Source organism: Phalacrocorax aristotelis, chromosome 1 (assembly GCF_949628215.1).
Source record: "Phalacrocorax aristotelis chromosome 1, bGulAri2.1, whole genome shotgun sequence".
Classification (NCBI taxonomy): domain Eukaryota; kingdom Metazoa; phylum Chordata; class Aves; order Suliformes; family Phalacrocoracidae; genus Phalacrocorax; species Phalacrocorax aristotelis.
In genome coordinates, this window is record NC_134276.1 from 120,659,813 (window position 1) to 120,685,468 (window position 25,656).

General features: G+C 41.0%; 2 protein-coding genes across 7 annotated transcripts in view; both read right to left on the reverse strand.

Annotated features, from left to right (window-relative positions):
- Positions 1-2,984: 2,984 nt before the first annotated feature.
- On the reverse strand, positions 2,985-11,664 carry C1H3orf38 (chromosome 1 C3orf38 homolog). Its single transcript, XM_075103545.1, has 3 exons — positions 11,339-11,664; positions 8,929-9,149; positions 2,985-5,705 (listed from the first exon to the last, which is right to left on the reverse strand). Exons 1-3 carry the CDS (start codon positions 11,469-11,471, stop codon positions 5,130-5,132), a joined length of 930 nt encoding a protein of 309 aa, XP_074959646.1. The 5' UTR covers positions 11,472-11,664; the 3' UTR covers positions 2,985-5,129.
- Positions 11,665-19,686: 8,022 nt separating this feature from the next.
- Positions 19,687-25,656, reverse strand: part of ZNF654 (zinc finger protein 654) — a 36,059-nt gene continuing 30,089 nt past the window's right edge. For all 6 annotated transcript variants that reach the window (XM_075103607.1, XM_075103559.1, XM_075103586.1 and 3 more), the window contains 2 exons: positions 22,756-25,066; positions 19,687-22,364 (listed from right to left, as the gene is read on the reverse strand). In XM_075103607.1, coding sequence (XP_074959708.1) covers positions 22,357-22,364; positions 22,756-25,066 — 2,319 coding nt within the window. In that variant the 3' untranslated portion in view covers positions 19,687-22,356. The remainder of the gene's footprint in view (positions 22,365-22,755; positions 25,067-25,656) is intronic.

Genomic DNA, 25,656 nt, shown 5'->3' on the forward strand with positions numbered 1-25,656 from the left:
CAAGGAAACAGTGCAGTTCCCACTAATGTCATGCTGGCAAAGTAGCCGCGTAAGCGCATTATATGCAATGTTAGATCTTCACACTTACTAAAACACACAGAGAGTGTAAAGATAAGAGTACTCTGCAACAATACAGTCGTGCTTCTGCATTTCACATTTTCTAACACCAGCATTTCTTCTGCCACCAGGTACTGGCTGGCATCGCTCTGTAGGATGAACGTTCTCTACACATTCCATCACCCTCTTTAGATCCGTTGCTCTCTTTAAACAATTATATAATTCATACAAAATCAGTTTTCAGCTACAGGCCACAAAAAGCACGTGACTTATGCAAGTTATTTCAACTGCCAAAAAATGTTAGTAAAGAGTTTACAAAAAGTCAAATTCATACTATTTGAGAAGCCTAAAATCCACGCCTATGAGGTGTACTGCATTAAGACCGTTTCCCACAGCCTGTTCTGGAAAAAAAAACCACAGCACAGGCATCCGGTCCAACAGTGGAGCAGAAGGTGGGTTAGCACAGCTGATTCTCCTGCGGAGGTCTGCCTGCCCCCACCTCCTACAGCAGGCTTTACTTCTGATCTGCAAAGCCAGCATGACCCTTCGCAGCATTTAGTGACCAACGTACTGTCAGCTTCCCATTTCAAAATAACAACTACTAATACGGAGATCTGAAGGCACCCAGACCCACCCGCCAGAATTAAGAGCCTGCACTTTCACAGAGTGCTTAGGAGGGAAACTTCGTAATTTCTATCCTGCCTAATTTTGATTAAGATACACAAAGAGGACTGCAGGTATGCGGTAGCCAACATGAGAAAAGCTACCGCTTGCAAACGTTTCAGGTGAGAAAAATATCACAACTCCTAACAAATTGTTTTCGTCAATCCAATGGTTTAACAACTGAGCTAATTCTGCACCCACCACCAGAATATATTACAGTAAATCCGTGAACTAATAAACTAGGTCTAATCTGAGATGTGAAATAGTCTTTTCACCAGCAATGAACAATCCACACCTTTTCAAATAATACCTGCAATAAGCATTGGGGGTTTTTAAGCTCAGGGAACTGGGTATAGGAAACAGAGTCAAACTGATAGCTCGCTTAATGGTACATGCATTACTAAACACTAAGAAGAACAGACAGGGAAGTCTGCAAAGGCAATGTTCATCTACCTTTGCAATTTATGAGGGGAAAAAATACAAGTATTTCAATGAAGACTAGTCATCAGCCTTAAGATTTCCTCCTCAGATTAGGACACACAGGACAGAGATGAAGAATATTAGACAGCTTTTACAAATTCCTAACTACATTAAAAAATTTCATTTTGTGGAGGAAGTGAGCAGCCAAAGAAAGCACATTTCTTTCATGACTATTACAAGTTTGATAAAATAACATGCAATTGAGCACTGCTGGATATTTAGACACAAGTCAGAACTCATTTAATGCTCTGTGTAAGGTCTCCTCGTGATTACTTTTCTTCTTCTGCGTAAGGAGAGTAAGAGCAGCCAAAACAATACAGCATAACCTGCAGTAAGGTAGCTGGCCTGTGTGAATATAGAGGTTCCGCTCATATATTGCTTCAAGACATTCAGGCTTCCTACTTCAGCGACAAAAAATTAAATCTGCCTGGAGCGGCTGATTAGAACAGGGTCACGATTTCCGCTGTTTAACATTCATATGATTCAGAAAGTTCTGCCTGCTTTGTGGCAAATCAGTGTTTTGTTTACTATCAAACTACTTTCCAGAGATCGATCTACAAAATCAAATCTGGCTTTTCAGCTTAAGTAGTAGTGAAAGACATAAGAAATTGTTACTGAAAATATTTGTTTTAAGCCTTGACTAAATAGCAATACAGAGGAAGAGTGGTGAAAACAGTTTTAAAGAAGTTTTATTTCATTTTTTTCAATTTCCTACATGCAGCTAAAATGGCCATTGTTTCCAAAGGTAAACCAACTAGAAGTTGCCTCAGCTCTGAACAGCAGCAGCTAGAGGGAGTGATGAAATCACTTCCGTAAATATTTCAAGTTTTTTGGCTGTACTCCATTTAAACAAGTCCTAACTTTTTCCCTAAAGTCAGTTAACAGTACCTTCTCAAATTTACCCTGCAGTTAAGCGTTTTTCTGCTCTTAAAAAAAAAAAATTCTGAATGTGACAATGATTTGAAAATTGAATTCTGAACTCCCAGTAAGGATATTTATTATGAACAATTATCAGAACACCAGAAAAATATCTGTGATATCTGCGGTGCAGTAGAACATATGACCTCAACTCTCACACAGCACAAAATGAATATGCTTCAACATACACGAAATATCAAGCAGAGGCAGCGCCGCCTCCCTGCCTCCCCTACAACCTCACCGCAAACAGGTCAGCCGGTGCCGACTGGTCAGGCAGCAGCTTTCAAAACCCAATTCTGTCTCCTTGCAAGATGGAGCGCCTGAAGAACCATTATAGAGCCGGAATCCTTTTTTCCAAGTGGAAATAAAATGCATTTAGAAGGGATGAGTATGCTTTTGAAAGAGAGAATGCAGGTCTGGGAGAAAAAGAGAAAGGTGTGTCACAGGATAAAAAGGCATACCAGTTAATAACTGCAAAACCACAGTTACTCAGCATTAGGTGACTGTCAGTGCCGACCAAACATTCAGGTGGTGAGACTGTAAAGAGCAGATACTACGTATGGTTTCCTGCATTTTGCAGCAGCAGCCTGGAATAACTGCTGCTCATCAGCCACCATCAACTGCTCAACTGCTGATATGGGCCGCTCCTTGGTAACTACAATTTGAAGTAGCCCTTAAGCACACCCCGAAATCAGCTTCTGCAAAACTCAGGGTTTAGCAGCTAACGAGCACGGGCTAATCTATGCAGATTCTTAGCGGCCTGATCAACAATGCAAGCGCAGCAACTGCACCAACAGGTCATCAGGTACATCAGAGCACCCACTCACTCTGCAACAGAATAGGGATTTACACAGAGGTCACAAGACTGAAAATTTAACATTTTATTGCACACTTTGTGTAGGAGAACTGAAGGATTAAGAACAATTTCATTAGGTACCAGCCTTAGTAAAAAGCTGATTTACCACAACGCTTCTTGCATTCAGTATTTTGGAGTTATCAAGCATAAACACTGGGAATGTAAGAATTAGCAAAGACTGCTATTTGATCACTTGCTTAATCCCACAGAAATTCAGGTTGTCACCAAAAAAAAAAAAGGCAAATTCTCTCTCATCTCTGTTCCTTAAGCTGACAGTAGCACCTCTGTGGCCAGCCTTCTTACAGAGCTAACCAGCCTGAAGGGTTTCTGACAATGAGTTAGTTTCCATCGGGATCAGTCCCCGCTCCCTTGTGTCAGAGTTAGCCCAAGCCTCAACGGCGATACAAGCAGGAGGCCAGGAGAGGTACCTGAGCCGAGGACGGGGACCGCCCGCACCGCATCAGTTTAAAGCTGTAATGAAAACCACACCCTTAGTCACGCTTGCGTTTAACACTCTGACTAAAGTAACAGCTAGGCTGCCAGTTACCAAGTACAGTTCTGCACAGGACAGAATACTTGGTTGAATTACAGACTGTCATACCCAACGCTGAATACCCATTTCGGCCTTTGGGTAGGCTTTTGTCCTCACCTGAAGAGGAATGCCATTCTCAACGCATATGAGGAAACTGCTTCTTCCAAATTCTCATTTCGGGTTGATTTTTATTTATTATACATCAGTAGCTGAAGAAGCCACAACTGTTTATTGGGAAAGAATGTTCCAACAGAGTATTTGATCTTTTGATTAGAAAAGAAATTATTTCAGAAATTTTTAAAGAGAACTTGAGATTTAGACTGTTCATAAAAATCAGTTCTGTGCATACCTGAATCTTCTTGTTTCCCGTCACTAACCCATTATTTTACCATTTGTCATCTTTGACAAACATATCAAAATCAGAAGAACTGTTCCCATGTTATGGGGAATGTTTCCATTTTCACAACCTGTACTGCTGAAGCTACAAAATTAAAAAAAACTCACAAACAATCCAAGCAAGCTGTGGAAAAAGAAGTTTTCATCTCATTTCACCTCTAATCCTTTATAAATTAAAAAAGTTTTTAAAAAATCAAGTTCTGCAATAGCAATAGTTTCAGCTATTAAGCAGTAATTGGATTTATTTGATATCACCTGTTATTGTAACTGCCCAGTGTTAACAAATTGACTTCTAGTCAATGTAATAAAGCAGCTCAGAGTAGATAAAATTCTTATTTTGAGAAAACACACAAAAGTCACAACTGTTATATTAAAAACTCTGGTGTAAGTATATACAAAATAATTATCAAAGCAACTGGTTCACACAGTATTGCTGTAAGTCATGAAATCAACCACCTGGTCCAAGAGAGTCAGTGCTAGAAATGGATGCCTGGGCAGCCATCTCAAATGTGTCTTCTCGGGGACACAGACAGAACAACAGAGTTTGCCTGTATTCATTACAAAGTTGGAACCACAAGGTAAAAGGAAAGGAAGCTACTAACCCCAAGAGAAAGAGACTTCAAGAATGCCAAACTCCCTGCATGGTCCCATTAAACTACTTCTATTCTTCAGTAACAGAACCACATTTAGAACATAACCAGCAGTGTTCACATCACTTTGTTCCCTCCGAAAACTCCTAAAGTGGCAGAGGATTTTCTTGGGACTTAGATGTCCATTTAGACACTCACCGAACCCAATATTAAAAAAGCCAGAAGCAATGACTTCCTGTTACAACTTGGATAAGAGTCTGAACCTGTGACCTGAAGAGGAGCAACGTGCAGTTTGTGAACCCCACGTCACATAGTTCGTTGTATACTGCCCCCAACCCACATTTAAATGTAACCATGTTTTGTAACGAAGAAACAAGTAGTTTGTAAACTAACTCCATTCCTAACTACAGTACAAAATCTAAAGCAATACTTGGAAATATTTGTTAGCTCTGGAAAGGTGCCCAGAAGTATCACCTGCATTAATAGTTCAGACCCTGTATCTCAGTTCGTCGTCCAGCAAATCTGACTCAAAAGAAGAGACAGCATCACACGGCTGCAACCATTTCAATACCCAGCTATGCACTACAAGTGCTGTCCGTTCCCCTCTCTCCCAGTCACTCAGTTGTGAAAGAATTGCTCAGAATTTCTGAGGTTCAAACACAGTCAGTTCTTTCCCGTCATACAACTCTTGTAGTTGGATTGACTCGTATTTTATGGAGGGTTTTTCATTTTGCATCCCAGGCTCCAGAGCATTCTGTCCAACTATTTTAAGACTCAAAACTTTCACTTTCCAGGTGTTCTCCTTAACGGGACAGCTAACGAGTCCAAAAATTTGTTCAAAGATGCCCAAACAAGTGTTGTCTCTATGTACCGTGCCAGCCACTGCTACCAGTACTAACCCATGGTGAGACATGGCACATTTCAGTCCATTGGCATGCAGATTAGGGTTGAATAGAAGATATTCTTCTTTAACCAAGGAAAGCAGACGAAGGCTCACCATTTCTGCACCAACATATTCTTCCATGTTGTTTTCTAATGTGTTGTAACAGAACTTCATTCTGGCATCCTCCCAAAAATGCTGTGGTCCCCATCTTCCATCAGATTTTACTCCCAAGGGATGTTGAGAATTCAGGAGTTCAAAGAACCACTGACAGAATTCTTTTCCTAGATCACGAATGTCATCTCGTGGTGCCTTTTGCCTCTCTCTCTGACTCTGCAATCAAGCACATTTTTTTTTCTTAGAACTACTTAGCCTTAACATGCAAGATTACCACTTATAAACAACATAAAATCATATAAATGCTTATTTTAAACATTCTAAGTCATCTTCAAGTGTTCTAAGACAGAGTCCCTGAAGAAAAACCACAAAGTAAAATCTCATTTATTTTTAAGATCACGATTATCTTATCATCCAGAGAATCAGAGTAGGTTCGTTGAATTACAATTAGAACAGTCCTTCCATTTTGTCTTGGTTTACAATTTATAAACAAAGTGGAAAATCCTGGTTCTGCTGAAAAGGGCAGGGGAAAGTTTTTAGAACAACTTTCATGAGACCAGGATTCTCACACAGAGAGTCAGATGGAAAACTTGAAACTGCAAGAATTAACGTGTTCCAGAGCCTCTTCTCTACCAGATCTCGTGCCTGAATTTAGCCCTGTTTGGCAGTAAGACTGCCAAAAATCACCCAGAAGATGTTTGGTCACTTTTGTGAGTGATGTTTGTAGTCTTCACCATATTTCTAACAGGAAAAGAGTCCAAATCAAAGAAAACAATAATTTATGTTACCTTTGCTCCTCCAAGATAGACAAAAGTCTTGAGGAATCTCAGTAACTTTCTAATTGTACAACCGATCGCTTAAAACAGTCTGAGACAATATGGCGCTGGGACAGAAGGGCTGCATGAATTTTCACATAGCAGCATAGACTTACTCTGGGAATAAGGGCAACTCCATTTAGCCTGTCATAAAATCCTTCCTTTAGACTGTCATAAAATCCTTTGTTCAACACTGAATCTGCTGAGAAAGTATTTTTAAGCAGTGAGACAAAGTGAACTTTACTAGCAGACAGCCAAACCTTCAATGAATACTTTGGAAAAGCTCAAAGATTCTTGTCTAGATGCTTCAGAGAAGAATGGATCAGTGAAAAAAATCATGAAACTACTCAAAACACATCACCTACTAGTTGCCCACAGGTCATTCACAAGCCACTTTTTCCTGTGTTTTACAGAAAATGACACAGACACGCACACACTCTTGAAGTACATCTAAGATGTAGGAGGAAAAGAAATACTTCAAAATAATATTTATGTTTAATGATGGGTTGCTGAGACTGACAACAGAGTGGAGGGTATAAAATTTTGAAGCCAAATTCACAGTAAGTAGCAACAGCATGTTATTAAAACCATATCAGAAGAAGGTGACAAACCACTCCAAGTGTTGTATCACTAAATATGTACTGCAACAAAGTAAGCAGCAAGATTTTTTTAGACACTATTATGGGTCAGGCTAAGAAAAACAAAATTTATTCCTTGCAGTTGAATTCTTGGTATGTCTACAACTATGTGCAGAAGAATAGCAAAAGCTAAGCACAAACATTTGGGAAGCAAGCTGCTTTGCAATGAGATATTTAAGACAGGTTTTTAAGTTTACTATAAAAACACACTTGGTTTAGAGGACACTTCTTTCTAAAGGAGGCGCCACTGTAAAAGGCAACAATCAGATGCTCAAGTAACAGTCCTGTGAGCCTATTTAATTTGTACATAGGTAGTTTGTTTATCCTCTGCTTTCTCTTACAATAGGTAGTATTTTTTACTTAAGAAAAATCATCCAAACTTTCTAATGTAAAGATACGTGACCTCCAACTGTAAGGTGATGTGTTTTTTGAACAAGAACTAAACGTACAGTTATTTTGTAGGGCTTCTCAGTATTTCTGACTTCACGGCAAGACTTTTAGAGGTAAATGAAATGTCAAGTTTGCTAACATTGAAGTCTAGTAGTATTAAGTAAGTATTAAGTAATTAAGTATGTAAAGTTTGGAGACTTCTATATAGAAATGCTAAATTTGTTTCACAATAAACTGTAATTAATTCTAATTCTGTTACATAGGTTCCTGTTACCCATTTTTTCAAAATGGTGAGGGCCACAAGAATTAAAGAGAAAACAAAGGCAAAAAAAGATGTATGTGATAAATAAATCAGTTGAACTTGTCATTCTTTGGGAATGGATTTAAGTACTTTAGAGAATTTCATTTACTTGCCTTCAATCATAAAACTTCGCTATGGGGTAATACCTGTGACATGTTCTTGCAAGAGCAAAATTTGTGCTTTTTTTTTTTCCAAAGTATGCACACAAAAATATCGTTTTGAAAACAATTCTCAGTAAATAATAATTCTCATCAGTTAATCCCTGAGAAAAAGCTCAGTGCAATAGGTTATCAACAGCTACAGAGCTGTAACAGTCCAGCTGGTGGGGCTGTTGCCCATTCGGTCTCAGAAGCAGAACACCTGAAAGAGCAAGGTGGCTATTTAGAACCACATGGTAAAGATCCAAGACTAATAAAACACTTAAAGTTCATTACACCACGCGGATTTGCTAAACATCAAATTTTGAACTTCAAAATAACCTGTAATTGCCAAAACACATTTAGTTACACTGTATTAAGTATTACTAATATCGAGGGAAGAAAATTACACAGACCTGGCGCTGCTAAAAACTTCACATTTCAACGATATAAGAATTCACTAAAATCCATTCTGCATGCTAACTGCAAGAGGTGAAAAGGAAAACAGCTTACAGACAGTGCTACTTTGATTGCACTGTCTCTAGAAGCAGATCAAGATGGACAAGATGGCCGTTTTCTCTCAGTCTGTCCCTCCCCCACAACACTTTAGACCACAGTCTGACAGATGGTTTTGCCCTATTGACAGCATCTCTTTGCCCTGCTCTGGGAAGAACCGTACCGATGGTATTGCTAGTGGCTGGAGGATGGCTGGAAATCCTGGATCTGTACCAAAAGTTTAAGAAGATCCACTACATTAAAAAAAGTGACAAGGGGCTATGCAGGGTTTCTGTACCACTAAGAGTTTTTAGTTGTCCTTGAATCCACATAATTATTTGTGAATACCCTATTTTAGCTAACAGTACAACTTAAAAATTAAAAGCATGGAGAACACCCCACACATTAGGGTTCAAACGCACTAATATACTTTGCAAGACAGAGCAGAAGACTGCTCTGCATGTGGTACGTTGGCACAGCCGCCTTTAAATGATGTAATTTGGAAAAAAAAAAAAAAAACAAAAAAACCAAGAGTTAGAGATTTAGTACCTTCCTAAATGCAGGTGAAGAGCCACATTTTGGACGTACATTAGAACATTTACACTGGTTGTCCTGCAAAAGCAATGCTAAGCATCCTCAGGTCTTTCAGAAAGCAGGACTCACCTCTGTGCGTGGTTTTCTCTCCCCTGACTCTGACGCACGTGTTGTGAGCTGTGTTCTCCAGTACCGCTTTACACGATCAATGAGTAGGCATTTCTCAGAGGAAGGAGGCACTGGAATTCCTTGTGCTGCCAAATACTTAAAAATTGTTTCTCGATAGACTTTTCTGCGTTTCAAAAGTTCTTCTACACTTTGGCTGTAAACCAAGATGGCATGAATGGCTTCTGCAAGTAAAGAAATTTAGGTTAGCAGTTGCTTCACTCACGATTAACACCCAAACCTCTGTCATTTCTTAAACTCTTGACCAGCACCTCCAAACACAGTACAAGCAAGCATAAATGAAATTCAAAGACTTAAAAGTTTGTTTGCAGGCTGAAATCTGACCTAATCATATTAAATATAGAAAATACCCAAAGACTTGGGAACATGTTTAAACAGTGGTGCTGTTTTTACTGAATACCTTGCTACCTTGCAATCCCTACTTCCAGACTGCTTGGAATTAGTATGTATAATTTGAGCTTGATGAAAAGGATGCAACTTTTCCTTCCAAATGAAGCTACCAATATTCGTTAAGTATTTTCAAGCTGTTTGGAAATTCCAAGTGCTTCAAGAAGTATAAAGATTCTTGCACACAATGCCTTTCACCTGTATTTCATGAGATGCAGCTAGCCTTAACTTCAAAATAAGTTCATTTAGCATGAAATCATTTAGTGGTTCCTGCTTCGTGTCACCATACACCACCTTCACTTAGCAAAAACTGAACTTGGTTTCATTCTCCATTTGAAAAGCTCTGGGATATTTCAAAATAAGCCATCCACCTGTCTTCTTGGAAGCAAGATTACACAGAGAAAGAACCACCAGACAAATCTTTTGTGGTTCTTCTGAACATGCAACATGAATCTTAATTTCTGCATCAAATGGGTAGTTCATGTAATTCAGTCAGAGAACACATTTTTAATAATATGCAAGTTTTCAACTGTTTCCTGTGAACAGAAAAGTGACAGAAATGCAGAGATAATGAAGGTAATCACTAATGCCTCATATGCTGAGCAAGAATTCTAGTACCAGAAGTTTGCAGTTTTTCAGACAACACAAAGTAGTCTGTGAAAATGAGGTTCCACATAGGCTCCAGAAAAGCAACAGAAATGGTATGACATTTGTTTTATTTCCACATTAATAAAATTACTACTCCCCAGTTTGTAAGAAAACACCATGCATCACAGCACAATGGCAGTGCACTGAAATGTAACAATACAAAAAAAAAAAAAATCAGCTACAGGGTTCCGTGCCAAAATTAGAAAACATGACAATCTGAAATTCACTTTTAAAGTAGTTGTGTTAGGCAGTTCTCACGTGAACTGATGCTGGGTACTTAACACATTACATTTAAACTTGCAGTTTTTATACAAAAGACTAATAGCTGAAGTAAAAAAAAAAAAAAAACACAAAAGAAGAAAAATCATCTTTTAATCTAACCTACAACCACTGCAAAAAGTAGATAAAAAACGCAAGAACTACTACTACAGATGGACCTTTTTAAGAAATGAGTTTGGCAAATCTTAACAGGTCTGAATGATATCACAGGAAACACATTCAAGGTTTTCAGATGAGGGTATTCCTGGGCAATGTGCGGAATGGCCTCAGGTAACTCACATACAAAATTAAAGTTTTATGAAACAAATCTCGACATCTACAAAGTGATGGGGGATGGTCACACCTGAAAGTGCTCTGTTCTAAGATTAAATAAGTTCAACATTTGATTTATGTTTTACCCTTTCAAAACCTGAAAGCATGTTATTAATGCAAACAGCAAGATACACTCGGGTTCTAAATACGTTTTTAAACACTAACAGGGCAACAGCAGGGGCACAGCAGTGCTCACCGTGGGGAGGAGCAGGGAGGATGCTCTAAGAGAGAAGCAGTGCTTGACATCTGAAAATCTGCAAAAAGCCACTAGCAGCCGCACATTCCTTGGCCAAATCAAGCCCACACTCCCCGCAGCCAGACCCCGGTGTGGTTCGGATGTCGGCAGGCCCACGGGAGGAAGAGGCTCCCAGCAGCTACCCCCGAACGGGCCACAGCAGCACGCTCCACCACGGCCCCGCGGCGGGGCGGGACGGGGCGCTGCCAGCTCTCCGGGGCGCTGAACATCCCCCCGGGCAGCTCCGGCCGCGCCCGCCTCCCCCAGCCCGCGGCGGGGGAGCAGGAACGGGCCCGCCGCCCCGGCCCCGCCTCCGCCCCCCACCCGCCCCCGCTGCCCCCGCTGCCCCCGAGCTGCCGCCGGGCCCGCGGCCAAGCGGGGAAGGGGGAGTGGGGGCGGAACGGGTCGGGCTCCAGCGCCCCTGCCGCGGGGCTGGGCCGGGCCAGGGAGGCCGCCACAGCAGCGGGCCGTCCCGCCGCGGGCCCCGCGCACCTTGGCGGCTCTCCGGGTGCACCAGGCGGTTCGTGACGGTGTCCGTCAGCGCCATCAGCTCCTCGGTTTCCAGAAGCTCCAGGAGCTGCCGGCACCCGGCTTGCTCGCACTCGCTCAGGCCCAGCGACGCCATCGCCCGGCCCGGCCGCTTCCCCGACCAGAAGAGTTGCAAAGGCAACTTCCTGCGCGGCGCTCTAAGCAGTCCCCCGGTGCCGCCGCGCAGCGGCCTATAGGCGCCGGGTAGAAATGGTGGCTGACAGCGAGGCCCGACAGGGACCGGGCGCCGCCGGCGGAAAGAGCGGCGACGCCGAGCTGCCGGCCTCTCCCCGGCGGCGGGAGGAGCCTACCCGCACCGGCCGGGCACCCCTGCCCCGGCCTGCAGTTGGCCACGAAGAGCAAGTACCAGGCTGGGGAGGACCCAATAGCTGCAGCCCAGCCCATGGGTGGAGAAAAGCCACAAGAAAGTGAATTTAAATGCATACATTATATATATGAAGAGTTTATAACTAAGTGTCACCTTCCCCTTCCATCAGATCACGAAGTTGCCATGCTAATTTTATTCCCCCCTTCAGCCAGCACATCATGGCGACAAAGAGCTCCAGTGCATCCGCCTGCGTCCCTGGGCCCCTTGACTTCCCCTCCTGCTCACTTGCAAGCCCAGCAGAAAGTGGCTGTCCCACAGCTGTGCACTTACAACTGTGGTTTTTCATTGCTGACACAGAGCCAACGCCTTCCCCCCTCAGTATTCCCAAGCAGCTCTCTGGGGTCACAGCCTGCTCAGGGATAGAGGCCTTACACAAAGCAGGCTCCCAAGAGGATCCAGCTGTGTGCAGCGGCCGCCGCTGCACTCTGGGGAATAGCTCAGTGCTCCTGCTGAGGTCAGGCACATGCTCTCCATGGAGACAGCCTCTGGAAGTCTGTTGATAGGCCTCAAGTTTTGGTAACATCCACAGTGGTGACTTCAGCTGGGCAGATCTGTGTCTGTATATATGGCTCTGTAGGGCAGCCATATATATGTCTGATATACCACATGAGATCCAAAGACTCCCTTTGGATATCTGAGATGCAGCACTGGGGCCTTGAGTAATTTTTCCATTTGTGACTGAGGGGGCTGTTGGTCACCTTGGGAACTAATGCCAAGTAAGTTCCATGTGTCCACAAGAGTGGGAAACCTGACAGCACAGCACCTGCCTACGAAAATGAAGTTCTATAAGCCAAAGTTGCTTTTCACACACTCAGAGAATGGTAGGGGTTGGAAGGGACCTCTGGAGATCATCTTGTCCAACCCTCCTGCTTGAGCAGGCACACCCAGAGCAGGGGGCACAGAAACACATCCAGGCGGGCTTTGAATATCTCCAGGAAAGGAGACTCCACACCCTCCCTGGGCGGCCTGTGCCACACTCTGTCACCCTCACAGGGAAGAAGTTTTTCCTCATATTCAGGTGGAACTTCCTGTGTTCCAGCTTGTGCACATTGCCCCTTGTCCTGTCATTGGGCAGCACTGATGGCAGTGGTGGTGCAAGTTGCAAGTTGCCTCACCACTGAGGGCACCCATCCTCTTCCTGCCCACCCTTTAGATATTTATAAGCATTTATAAGATTCCCCCTCAGTTTCCTCCAGGCTAAACAAACGCAGGTCTCTCAGCCTGTCCTCAGAAGAGAGATATTCCTGTCCCCTGATCATCTTTGTAGCTCTCTGCTGGACTGTCTCCAGTAGAGTTCCCTGTCTTTCTTGAACTGGGGAGCCCAGAACTAGATGCAGCACTCCAGGTGTGGCTTCGCTAGGGCAGAGTAGAGGGGGAGGATAACCTCCCTCGACCTGCTGGCCACCCTCCTTTTAATGCACCCCAGGATACCGTTGGCCTTCTTGGCCACAGGAGCACAATGTTGGCTCATGGTCAATCTGCTGTCCACCAGCACTCCCAGGTCCTTCTCAGCACAGCTGCCTTCCAGCAGGTCAGCCCCCAGCCTGTCCTGGTGCATGGGGTTGTTCCTCCCCAGGTGCAGTACCCTACACTTTTGCTGAATTTCATGAGGTTCCCCTCAGCCCAGCTCTCCAGCCTGTCCAGGTCGGTCTCACTGGATGGCAGCACAAACTTCTGGCTTATCAGCCACTCCTCCCAGCTTGGTATCATCAGTGAACCTGCTGAGGGTACACTTTGTCCCTTCGTCCAGGTCATTGATGAATATATTAAACAGGACTGGACCCAGCACAGACCCCTGGGGAACACCACTAGTTACGGGCCTCCAACCAGACTCTGCATTGTTGATCATGACTCTGAGCTCTGTTGTTCAGCCAGTTCTCAACCCACCTCACTGTCCACTCATCTAACCCACACTTCCTAAGCTTACCTATGAGGATGTTACGTGAGACAGTGCCAAAAGCCTTGCTGAAGTCAAGGTAAATGACATCCACTGCTCTCCCTTCATCTACCCAGCCAGTCATGCCATCATAGAAGGCTATCAGGTTGGTCAAGCATGATCTCTACTACATGTGAGGCTTGAACCTTGTGCTGTTTCTCCACTTGGCAGTATTTTCTCAGTCAAGGGTGGAATAACCAGTGATGGTCACTTTATGGGTTAGGGAGAAGAAAGAAAAAGGAGGAAAGATGACCAAAAAATGAAAAAGACGACGGCAGAAGATTCAGTTGACCTGAGGACCATAAGCTACATGAGAGCTGGTGCTGAGAAAAATATAGGTGCAACGAGTCCTCTACCTTACTGTGGCAGAAAAAGCAGGCACTCTTATCAAACCCATGCTTTAATATGGGTAGTATAAGGAGGCCACCTTTTGGTGCTAAAGTTGCCTGTGGTTTCAAAAACAGGAAGACCTAGATTCTGTAAGGATACACAGACCGTCACTTGAAGACAGGAGTTAAAATTACTGGTGATGCTTTTGTGCCAGGAGGTGACATAACAACTGAACACTTCTTTATGGTAGGCTCTGTTCTGATCTGTAGTAACAAATGCCTGCCTTCAAGATCTCGTAAACCTAAACCAGAACATCTACACGAACACAGAACATATCCCTACCCACCATGTTATGCATTTGTTTTAGATGATTGTTTCCTCTTTGAGGTCTAAAAAATTGTCCATGCAGATCTCCCAGGTTCATCAGAAGGAAAACCAACACACATACAGTAATAGATATTCTCTTGAGCTACAGCAACGAATGTAAAAACCAGAAACAGCTGAACTAATTTTGCTCATGAATTTTAAGTTTAACTTTCAGATAAAAATTCAGTCCTATAGCATCTGGAAAGATTCAACACAATAGTGCTTACTGTCTGCTATGCCAAATTTCCCCTCATGTGTATACTGATTTAATATTCTTTAAGCAGTTAGAGCAGTGAGCAACAGCCTCTATTGACAAGATCAGCCTCACGTATAACATACACGGCCTTGCCATACAGCTATTACACATTCTGTAAGAACAGTTACTTGCACACTCTTCATCTAAAGGAAAGACCTCCCACCGCTATATGCAATGCAGAATTCTGCATATCCATATGAGGGTTCACAAAGCAAAACTGGTTCATCTAAAATGGGACAACCTACATGCCACCAAGGTAATTTTGCTGCTGAAATCTTGAATTTCTTAAAATTAATCCTGCAGGCTTAAAATTAGAAAATGCATCTGAGAAATATAAATGACCTTTCCATCGTCTTGCTTAAATTTCAATAAACCTATTTAGATTTGCAGACTTCAGGGGAAAAATATCTAAGTGAATATTCTAGAATTCAGGGGGGGGGAAAACCAAGATGCCATTTTAAAAAATTAGATTGTTTTCAGATGTTTGCTGCTGTGTTCTCAGTTTTGTTTTGGTTGGGTGTTTTTTGTTTGTTTGTTTGTTTGTTTTTTGTTTTGTTGTTTTTTTTTTTGAGAGGCTGCATTAGAATGTTCACATTCCCACTAATCCTGAGAGAAGTGCATTGTCATCACAGAGACTGAAAAGCCTCTTTAATGTTCAGAACTGATTTTTTTCCTTTCTTCTTTTAAACGAAGGCCAGCACTATTAGTAGGATTATAACTATACCTTCTGAGTGCTTCCCTTTGGAGGTGATGGTGGGAAAAGGCAAAAATCTCAGAAATAGCTTTTATTTTTTTGTTTCCCCATAACTCAGAATTCCCTATAGAGTTTTTATTCAAACCTTCAAAATTGGCTTTGATCACTGTCAAGGAATGTAACCTGGGATTCCTAAAGGGGAAGGAACAGGAAAATTATTAGGCTATATAAACAAAAGGTGAATAGAACTCTTGTAACATTAAGCTGCAGTCATAATTCAAGGAGTCACTCACTACAAGTGACCCTCTACTCCATCCTGTACCCCCTACCCTATTTAGGATTTTATTTACTGCAAATTATATCCCTAAAATTCTTCTATCTATGAGCACAGTGCAGAAGTCAGGCACTGAGGCAAAGTACTGGATATAATGATACTGATACATAGGCATATAGCTTCAGGCATGCTAGATACTGCTCTAAGTCGCCCAGGCAATGCTCTGACACCAGCAAGACAGCACAAACTATATTTGAGGTTATTTGGATTGGCAGGAACGGAACTGAAACACCACTTAACAGACTTTTTTTTTTTCCCTTCCTTTGAAAGCTAGGCAAAATAAATGAGAAATTACTGACTGCAACACAAGCAAACACAGATATAAATCTTACAGTCATCTGTAGAAGTAGCTGTTTTATAGGTGGGCACAGTCATAAACTCTTAATACCTTAAGGATATTTACATGCATACTTAAATGACGCTGGCCACTGCATTAACTCATTTTACCACTGCTATCCACTAAATTTTCCAACAAGTCAGCTTATATAGCGTTGATTATGCTGACTGATGAAGGCAACATGTACGGCCTGAAAGAATATATTATAAAAATGGACAAAAGTAGCTAGCTACCATATGAAGCATATTAACTGTACTCCCGTTCAGTTTTTATTTCATAACCTTGAATTGGTATTTTATACTTCCTACCTGCCATCAATATTGTTGCATTTTTTCTTACACATTTCTAAGAATCAGAAAAAAGTCGTTCCCAACATGACCTTTTAAACTTTCAGCATACAAAATTCAAGTACTTTAAGTCATCTGTATTCCAAACAGCCTCAAAGTTGGCATTTGTCTTAAACTTATGTAGACTCCTTCAGGCACCCTTGAGCGCCTCTTTGGTCTGTCCAGCCACTTCTAATCATTAGGTGCTTTGTTCATCCAGGCACACCAACCTCCCCTTGGGCTCAAAGCTCAGTATTTACTCTGCACAATCCCGCTGTTTAACGCTTGACACCAACCTTCTCCTGGCCTGCTCACCAGCCACAGTAACCTGTTGTGAAGTGGGCCACCGATGAGAACACTTACAATGCTGCACGAGGCTACCAACTTAGAGAATGGTTCCACTGAGAAATTGTTACTTCTGCCTGAGATGTTAGCACGTCAAAGGAATTAAAACAAAATCCAGGGTATAAGAGTTTACATTTTGTATGTTAATATATTTTGCAACTAATTTATCAAATAGCTTATATATACACATTGCCATTTTGATAAATGTTTTGCCTGCAGCATGCATATGCCATAGTACCAGCGATCTGAGAACGCTTACCCTTATGCCCAAACTTCGTAACTTCCTTATGCAAACAGCTTGTCAAAATTCTACAAAGTGGAAAATAAAAGCAAGTTTGTGAAGTTGCACAAACAAAAAAACCCACAAAAACCAAACAACAAAAACCCCACCATTCAAATTTTTGCAGAGACAATCAAAATCTGCAGTCAAAGAACATCAAGAATTTACAGGACTGCAAAGAGTATTTGCAATGGAACTAAGTGTCACACCAGAGGTTACTGTCTCTATTAGCAGCATTATCAGAAACAAACACAAGCTCATTAATAGCAAAACCCAAGGCTCAGCTCTATGCACTAGTGCCAGCCAATCTTCCGAAGAGGTTTAGCCCAGTGTTTGGTACTTGTAATGCAGGGCCGCTGGAGAACTTTAACAATTTTATGATGGAGAAAGGACAAACCGGTAGAGGCAGAGGTATCTTAAAACTGCTGCATCCAGACCTGTTTGCGGCCCCACGTTTGGGATTCAAGCCCTACACAATAGCTTCAGAGGGGTTACGTTAACCTCCCCTGCGTTTTGAAGCCATTGCCCCCCAGGGGTAAACACCATACAAGCCATTAAAATGAACGTCGGCCTGCTGATTTCTTGAAACACCGCACACAACTTTTCCTTGCAAGCTTTATTCCGCCCAACCCCTACCACCTCCACCTCTGCCCTGCCAGCCTTATGCTGTTCTCCACACGCACGTTAAAAACCACTACCCGAGCCCTCCATTACCGGGTCAGAAATGTCACAGGTCTGCCCTGCCCCGAGAATGGGGGCGATCACCGAGCAGTTTCCCATTTCCCCTTGTGTTCTGGTCAATTCCCTTTACCAGGGAGCGTATCACCTGACCCATGCAGGATGCTTGTACGTTACATCGGTACGTGCACCAGTTCCAAAGTCTGGTTCCCCGTGCCCATGGCTGACTATTTAAATAAATGATCTTAAAGTTGCCCGTGCTTTGAAGGTGGTTAGAGCCAGTCAAACCTGAGGAGTGGATTGCTGGGCACCTGAGGTTCAAATGCTGATGGAAGCTTTTTCTGCAGTAGGTATGTTCTTCGCGCGTCTCAGACTGGCGACCAAAAAAGCTATTCCTCTCCCTCACACACAGCCACGCTTCTCTCTTCAGCAGTTATCTATTTGTAAAGAATCTGTACTACTACTATGACTTTTTGAAGACTTATTTAACTAAGAGGTCCCAAGTTTACCAGAGCAGGTAGTTAATTAGCTAGAAGGAAGAAAAAGGGGAGGGGAAAAAAAAAAAAAAAGGAGAGACAGGAGTTCTGTCTTAACATCCTTGGTAATCCTGGGTATTGTTGGGTATAGTTGAACAGTCTAGCCAGATCCAGATAACCACATGCCTGGAACATCAAGACCTGGCAGCTTTACACAGGTGCTGTGCAACATTCATACACCAAATATAACACAGTAACTATGAACATTGCAGCAGTATTTTCAGAGCGATTCCCCAAAAGACAAGATAAATTTCTATCAACAACAAAGACAATGTTTTATTGAACAAATCTATGTACAGTACAAAAAAGTTTTTAAAATGAAACACTACTGTTGATTTATTGCAGTTTGATGGCTCAGTTTTAATTTGTACTCTTATATAAAATGCAAAGTAAAATAATTTAACATTCAACAAGGAAGCACAAATTTCCTTTCTTGCTGAACCTGTAACAGCTTTTACAAATTAACAGAGTCCCAAAATGCATACACTGCATTTAATCAGAAAGGTGTTATACAGTACCAAATAAATTAAGAAAATAGTAACACTACCACCCCCTTTGAGTCTTTTGTCCATACAACTGGTGTTAAACAAGAAATGAGTACAGCTGAACCTTCAATGTGATATTAAAATCACAAAGTTTAATGTTATAAATTATCCAAACTATACAATTTATATAGTTTTAATGAATATGGCTAAATAACCAAAGTACCAGTGACCTTTCCCCACAGATATGACCACTTTCAACCTACTCTCAGTATTTCTTTCTTTTGTGAAAGGCGCCTACCAAGCGGCAACTCTTTGACAGTTAGAACCTACATGACCTTTACAGTGAACTGCGATCAGGTTAGAGTAGACAGTCTTAAAAGGAAAGTCTAAGTCCAAGTTACAGCCACCTGGAGGAACATTACCAGCAGTGAAATGCACAAACTGATCCAACAGAGCTCCTAAGCTCATGTGTAACTTCAGGCAGCTTTAAGATATTTGCATGCGCACATTACACGTGTACTTCAGTATTTATTGAATCAAAATGATACATCTGGAAGTACTTCCAATTGTATCATACAATGCTTAAAGCCTGGGGAAAAAAACCCTTCAATTCTAGATTTGGAACCTTTTTCAGCCCTAGAAGTTGCAGGCCTAGTATAGGGTAACGTGCAACATACTGAAGAATCCTTAAAAAGCACGTAGCATTATCCCCCACACACTTTTTTTGCTACTACACAAGTATTTTTTGCTCTTAATTGAAGTTGCTTAATACTGCAACTATCCAGAATAGCGACAGGAATCAAAGTAGTTTAAAGAAAATGCAATGTCTTTTGAAGTAAAAATCATTATTTGAAACCAAAATGTTACCACCCACTTGCTACTTGCAGCCAATTTCGCATATTTGTGATAGGTGTGAGGTCATGCTAATGTTCACCTATGTCAGAATTCAGCTTTCCAGTTCTCCAAAGTGTATATACTGAACACATGGGATAAACAAATGGTGGTGTCCAAGAAAAGCGTCTTTGAGCAAAACTGAGTTTAATGCAGGTACAAAAAATTATGGTCACAGTTTATGCATGTACATAGATGCATTTATCTACACACTTAAACCAAAGAAAATACAAGTCTCAATCATGTTTTTAAAGCATCTTCAAACACATGAAGCTCCAGGAAAAGGCAAAAAAGCACCAAAGATTAAAGGTACATTTAAAAGACTTTACACAAACATTTTTGTCATATCTGTTGGCTGAGTTTTCAGATTTTTAGAACTGTCATACTTCAAAATTATTTTTTTTCCTTCCAAATATATTTAAACAAATTTAACTAGATTAACAATGTTAAGCAAAGAAAGGGGAACCTGGGAACAATCAAGATTATAACCGGGCCCTTAAAAATTAGTTGGCAACTTGAAAACAAAAAATGTGAAAGTGCATTTGGCTGATAAGGTCCCCATTAATTTTATGACTAAAAACGTTTAATGTTTTTATATACGTAAATATATATATACTGTGCGTACATATGTATATATAATGAACGATGCATTGAAGTCAGTTTTTTTGCAACTGCAAAAAATTCTTTGGTGCCTCAAATGTCACTCACATCTCTGAAAGTGGGCCAGTCATCAATAGTAATGGAATGCACACATACCTGTGATCATAATTTTATAACCTTTTGTGTTATGTTAATCCAACTCAAAGTTAAGGCAAAGATTTTCCAGAATTCAAAAGAGTATGATTTTGAATTTGCATTCTTTTTACCTCCCAGAAAGAGAAAAGGAAGCAGAATTAATGCAGATATCTGTTTAATTTCACAGAGGATTATTAGCAGAGGCATTACTGAACTATTAAGTTCCAGAACTACTTAGCAGCCTATTTTACAATGAAACTCTTAGGTTTGCAAGTGTGAGCCATTGCTACAACAAACAGATTTTTTATATGTACCTCTTGATTTTTTCTTCATTAGTTTTTACAGATCTGTTGGTTTAAGCAAGTTGATCATCTTCTTATGCCATACACGCACTGTGATAAACTAGTCAGTAAGCAAACTAGCTGAGCAGGAACGGTTGGTCTTTGCTGTCCTACAGGTCTGTGATGGCTCCATCTGTAGTTTTCACCACTATACCCTCTATGCCTACAATCACATTAAAATTTTCAGCTACCCGCATAGAACAGGATCCCAAATAAAACATTTTTAGGTGGCATGGCAGTGTTAGATAAATCGGAGGATAAATTAGCACAGTAGTTGGACAGTATGCATGTTTGCCACACCTCTGTCAGGGGTGGGAAGATCAAAAACTACAACAGCATCTTTTTGGTTTCCAAATGTCCTGTATTCCAATGTTATGTACAGAGCTGAGTGACTCAAATTTCCTGTCTTCACATTCTGATTGTTCCTATGAACAGTGAATTTTGGATAAAGTGCTTAACATTTAAGTCTAACTCCTTCACTAACTTCTGGAAAAGGCTATCTTTTCAAGAGATGCTACTAGATAGGGTTGTAATAATGTGTCTTAAAGTTGAGTCGATACATATTTTCTCCCTTCCTCTAGACAGTAAATAAGTAGTTACAGTACTGAGTTGTGACCTACCACCATTAAGCAGTATCACATGTGAAACAGGCTTTTCCTGATATTTTTTTCCAATTTGACATACACTCTGCTTTTGTCTGCCTATTTTTTTAAACTTTTTTTTTTTTTAAAACAGAATCCATCTCAAGTTCTTTTCAGATATACCAGCAGCTGAAGGACCTCTGTATTTGCATAAAATTAGTTTAACTCTGCCCTGTAATGCAAGCTTAACCCCCTTCACATTCTGTATTTGTTTCAATCTGCTTCTGTTAATATCCCCACAATCTGTGCATGTACTGCTCGTATGAGTCTTCCTGCACCTACAACAGATGTTTTACAGGACATCCTTAACATGCACATTTACCATAGCCTTGAAAAGGGCTTCCCTTGCATGCATCTGGTTTCCACTGCGCATAACTTCCACACTTAATACCACATCAACTCGCTCTTCCTTGCATGCTCTGTACTTCCAAGTTTCTGGCTATTCGAGCATTCCATCCATCTTCGATTTCTTTCTACATTCCTCTTTTTGGATTCTGAGTATAAGTTTATTAAATGAGTTCCATGCTGTTTAGCAGATAATGGAATCACATACTGAAACTTTGAAAAAAGAATGCATAGTTCCTCTACACGTTTCTTATCCATATTATAATAATGTAACACCTTGAATGAATCCTTCCCAGCTGTTTGGATGGATTTCCTTTAATCACACATTTTCCAACTAAAGCAGCTTTCAGAATTGGCTGGTTTTATTTCTATAAGGCAATTAACACCTCTGCTTTCTCTGCTTGCTCAACTGTACGCCTTATTTTCCTTAAACCTTCATGCTAGAAAGACTGTGCCACTAAGCTTCAATCACACATTTGGAATGAACGTGGCTTTTTGGATAACTGGTACTTTGGGGGTTTTGTAGCAACCTTTCTGGACTCAAGACCTGCAGAGCTCCTATTATTCCTCCGTGAGTTTTGTCTAAAAAATGTGCTTTATCTTTATCACGGTCATGTTTTTCTTTAGTAATTTGAGACTGCTTTATGATTAAGGCCAACTGGGAAACGAACTGATGCTTCTTCGTGTAGTGTCTTCTTACACCACTCCTCGTTTGATACATTTTCCCACAACATTGAATCAGGCACCTGTAAAAGAAAATGCATTGGGATCAAAATAAAGACTAACCAATGTAAATCATTCTTTAATCTAGGACACTGCTTACATTTTTCAACGCATTTAGTTTCAAACATGCAAGGAAAGACGGACTGAACTACCCCTTCTGTTTTATGAGAAGTCTTCTCCATTAGAATTGCCCACCAGTTCTCACCACCTCTTTCTTACTCTAAACCGCATGTCCAGTTTGAACTTCCAACTTAGCACGTTATTGTGATTTAATTGTCTCAGTTCTTACATACTACAGTTGCTTAGAAGTCATGCCCGTGTTATCTATTCCATCAGGTTGCCTGTTTTCAAAGACCATTTTCTGGTTGGTATTTACCTCCAAACAAACCAACCCGGAAGGACCGTAAGACTTACTTTCATCATCTGAATCGAATCCAAAGAGCGTCTGACACTTCTTTTGTGCAAGGTGAGCCTCAAGTGCTTCTGAATTACAGTAGATGGTCAAGCAGTTGCCACATCTAAATCTTTCTGTTGATTTGCTACAAAATTTATCTTGTTCAGAATGAGCATCTACTTTATCAGTCAAAATTTTTCTACGTTTTGGCATGCTAATGTATCGTTCATCAAGGTAACTTGGAGGCAATGGTCTAACATATGGTTTTGTTAAGATGACACCATATGAAGTATTCTCCGTTGGCTGATTTGGTTTAGAAGGTATTTGTGAGGCAGCAGCATTATTTTGTGGTACTTCATTACAATTCTGTAAAACAGGTAACACTGACCCATTTTCTGTCCTTGTTTCATCTGCCACTCTGTCCAAAGGTATTTCTGATGACTTTGATGATGTCTGATCTGGTTCACTGTGCCCATTGACTAGTTGGTCGCTAACAACATTACAGTTTTCAGAATTTGGCTGTAACACAGGTGTCTTTTGGTCTATCAAAACTGTAGCACTACCCTCAGATGAACTTTCATTTCCATTGTGAATTACATTATTTGCTTTCTTCTCAACACTTTGAATATATGTCTTTGGTTCTGTAGAATCCTTCCTTGACTTCCAAGTTGGAACTGGTAAATCTACAGTGTCTTTCTCATTAAGAGGTTCATCATCATCTTGGTAAGTACAAAGTTCTGAAGGATCATCTGAAGAATCTTTTTCACTTGCATCTTCTGAACATTCCGGTGTTTTATTTAAATAATGCTGAGCCTCATGTTCATACAGCAAAGGGAGCTCCTCAAATAGCTCACAGCATTCTGCAAAATTGCACTGAGCTTTAAAAACACTATGACTTTTTGTATGTTCTGCCAGCTCAGTTGACAGCTTAAATCTCTGATTACAATTAAAGTGTAAACAAAAGTAAACATTTGGATACACGTGCCTCTTCAAGTGATCTATAAAATGCTGGGAATCAGCAAATTTCCTCTGGCAGAAGCGGCATTTTCCTTTATTCCATTTCATTATATGTTGCTGCACCTTCAAATCAGTTGGATGAGCTTTTCTTGCGTGTTTATTGAGGAATCTTATCTTTTTAAACACTCTAGCGCAACCATTAGCTGGGCACTTAAAGCTTCCTTCCTCATCCATAGCATCAATGTCTTTTTGAGGGCAAAAAGCTCCATTCACTTTATGCAGAATAGGTGACTCTTTAGCAGAGCTCTCATCATCTTCAGGCAAACTTTCTGTACTTAAAGCATCAGGAACATTATTGAAACAGCTGTCACTACTGTTTTCAGTAGCATCATCCTGGTCACTTAGATGGTTTTCCACCGCATCAAATACCTGTTCAGTATTCTCCTCCTCCACTTGGACCACTTGGTCAGCACTTGGAGCTATTGGAATCTCTGGTTCCTTATCTTTGGAACCATCGGAATTCCCGTTTTCAAGAGACAGAGAAACATCAGAACATTCTAGTTCATTAAGAGCAGGAGCCTGCTGACCAGCCTCAAGAACTGCAGCAAGATGTTGTCTTTCTATCTTCCTGACATGATTCTTCAAGTGCTTCAGCATAAGTCCTTTTTGCCTGAACTTTCTGGTGCAAAGTACACAGGAAAAACTGCCCTTTTTTTGGTGAGCTTGTGCATGTTTCACAATGTGACCACCAAGAAATTCCTTGTTGCATATCACACAGCGGTGCCTTGGTACAGTTTGATCTACCACTTTAGATGCCTCAAGATCTTCATGGTTCTTTTTGGTGTTACCTTTGGACTGGGCTTCAGAGAGGTCTTCAGGGTCAAGCTCCCCATTGCTTACATCTGTTAAGCAGATACGTTCCTCACTCAGAGCCCTATACTCTGTTATCTTCTCGGTACTTGCAGTAGAGTTTTCCAGTGTACTTTCGCTTAAGCCAACAAAGGCTTTATCCCCCAATAATGCTAAACAATTCTGCTTGATCATCAAAAAATTCCAAAACTCGGGATCAAAAAACAAACCTTTTTTCAAAATTGGAAGCAATTCAAAACGTACACGGTTTTGAACAGAACTAGTGCACTCATTGTATTCTTCGTCTGCACATTTATATAAATGTTCAACAGTGTAGTAAGATTCCAAGGTGCGCTCAAGAAAAAAGATTGAAAGAGCACAAATTCTGAGGATCTCTAAGTCATTTGGCAGAAAATGAGCAATTGCTTTATAAATAAGACTTTTCATGTTGGGATCTTCACGGAGGTCCAACTGTAGGGCACATCCACATATCTCAACACATATCTGAAGACCATCTTCACCAACCTGCAGAAAGGAAATTGCAGTATACATAATTATAGAGTATGCATAATGGTATTTTCCTTACAGGCTTACAAAGAAGTCTACAACTTTAAACTAAAATAAAATCAGACCCACGGGAAAAAAGAGAACTAGTATAAACAACACTCAGACATCAACATCCCATGTATTTATATTCATATACTTGCAAAATAGTTAGGAGTTCAGAAAACGTCCTGCTTGTAAACTTTACCTAAGGGCACGTACATTTTAAAATAATGGTCAAACAAGACTATAAAATACAGGTACAAAAATGCTCAAAAATAACATCTGGTTTGCGCTGAAAGCTATACAGTTACAGTGAGCAAAGATACTTTTGCCACGTGCTGTTCTATAGTTAAAGACAATTATTTGGGGATATAAAACAAGACTGCAGCAAATTGTATCTGATCCAACAGTATCCTCTGTCTGCATCTTCATTACCTAGGCTGTTTCACGCTATAATTGGACAGTTACTCTGCATTTTGTCTGTAACTCATTTAACTTGCATTGCATACAAAATATAAGCTATAAAATATTGCCCTCAATATTGAACAATGACCGCTACGGAAACCATA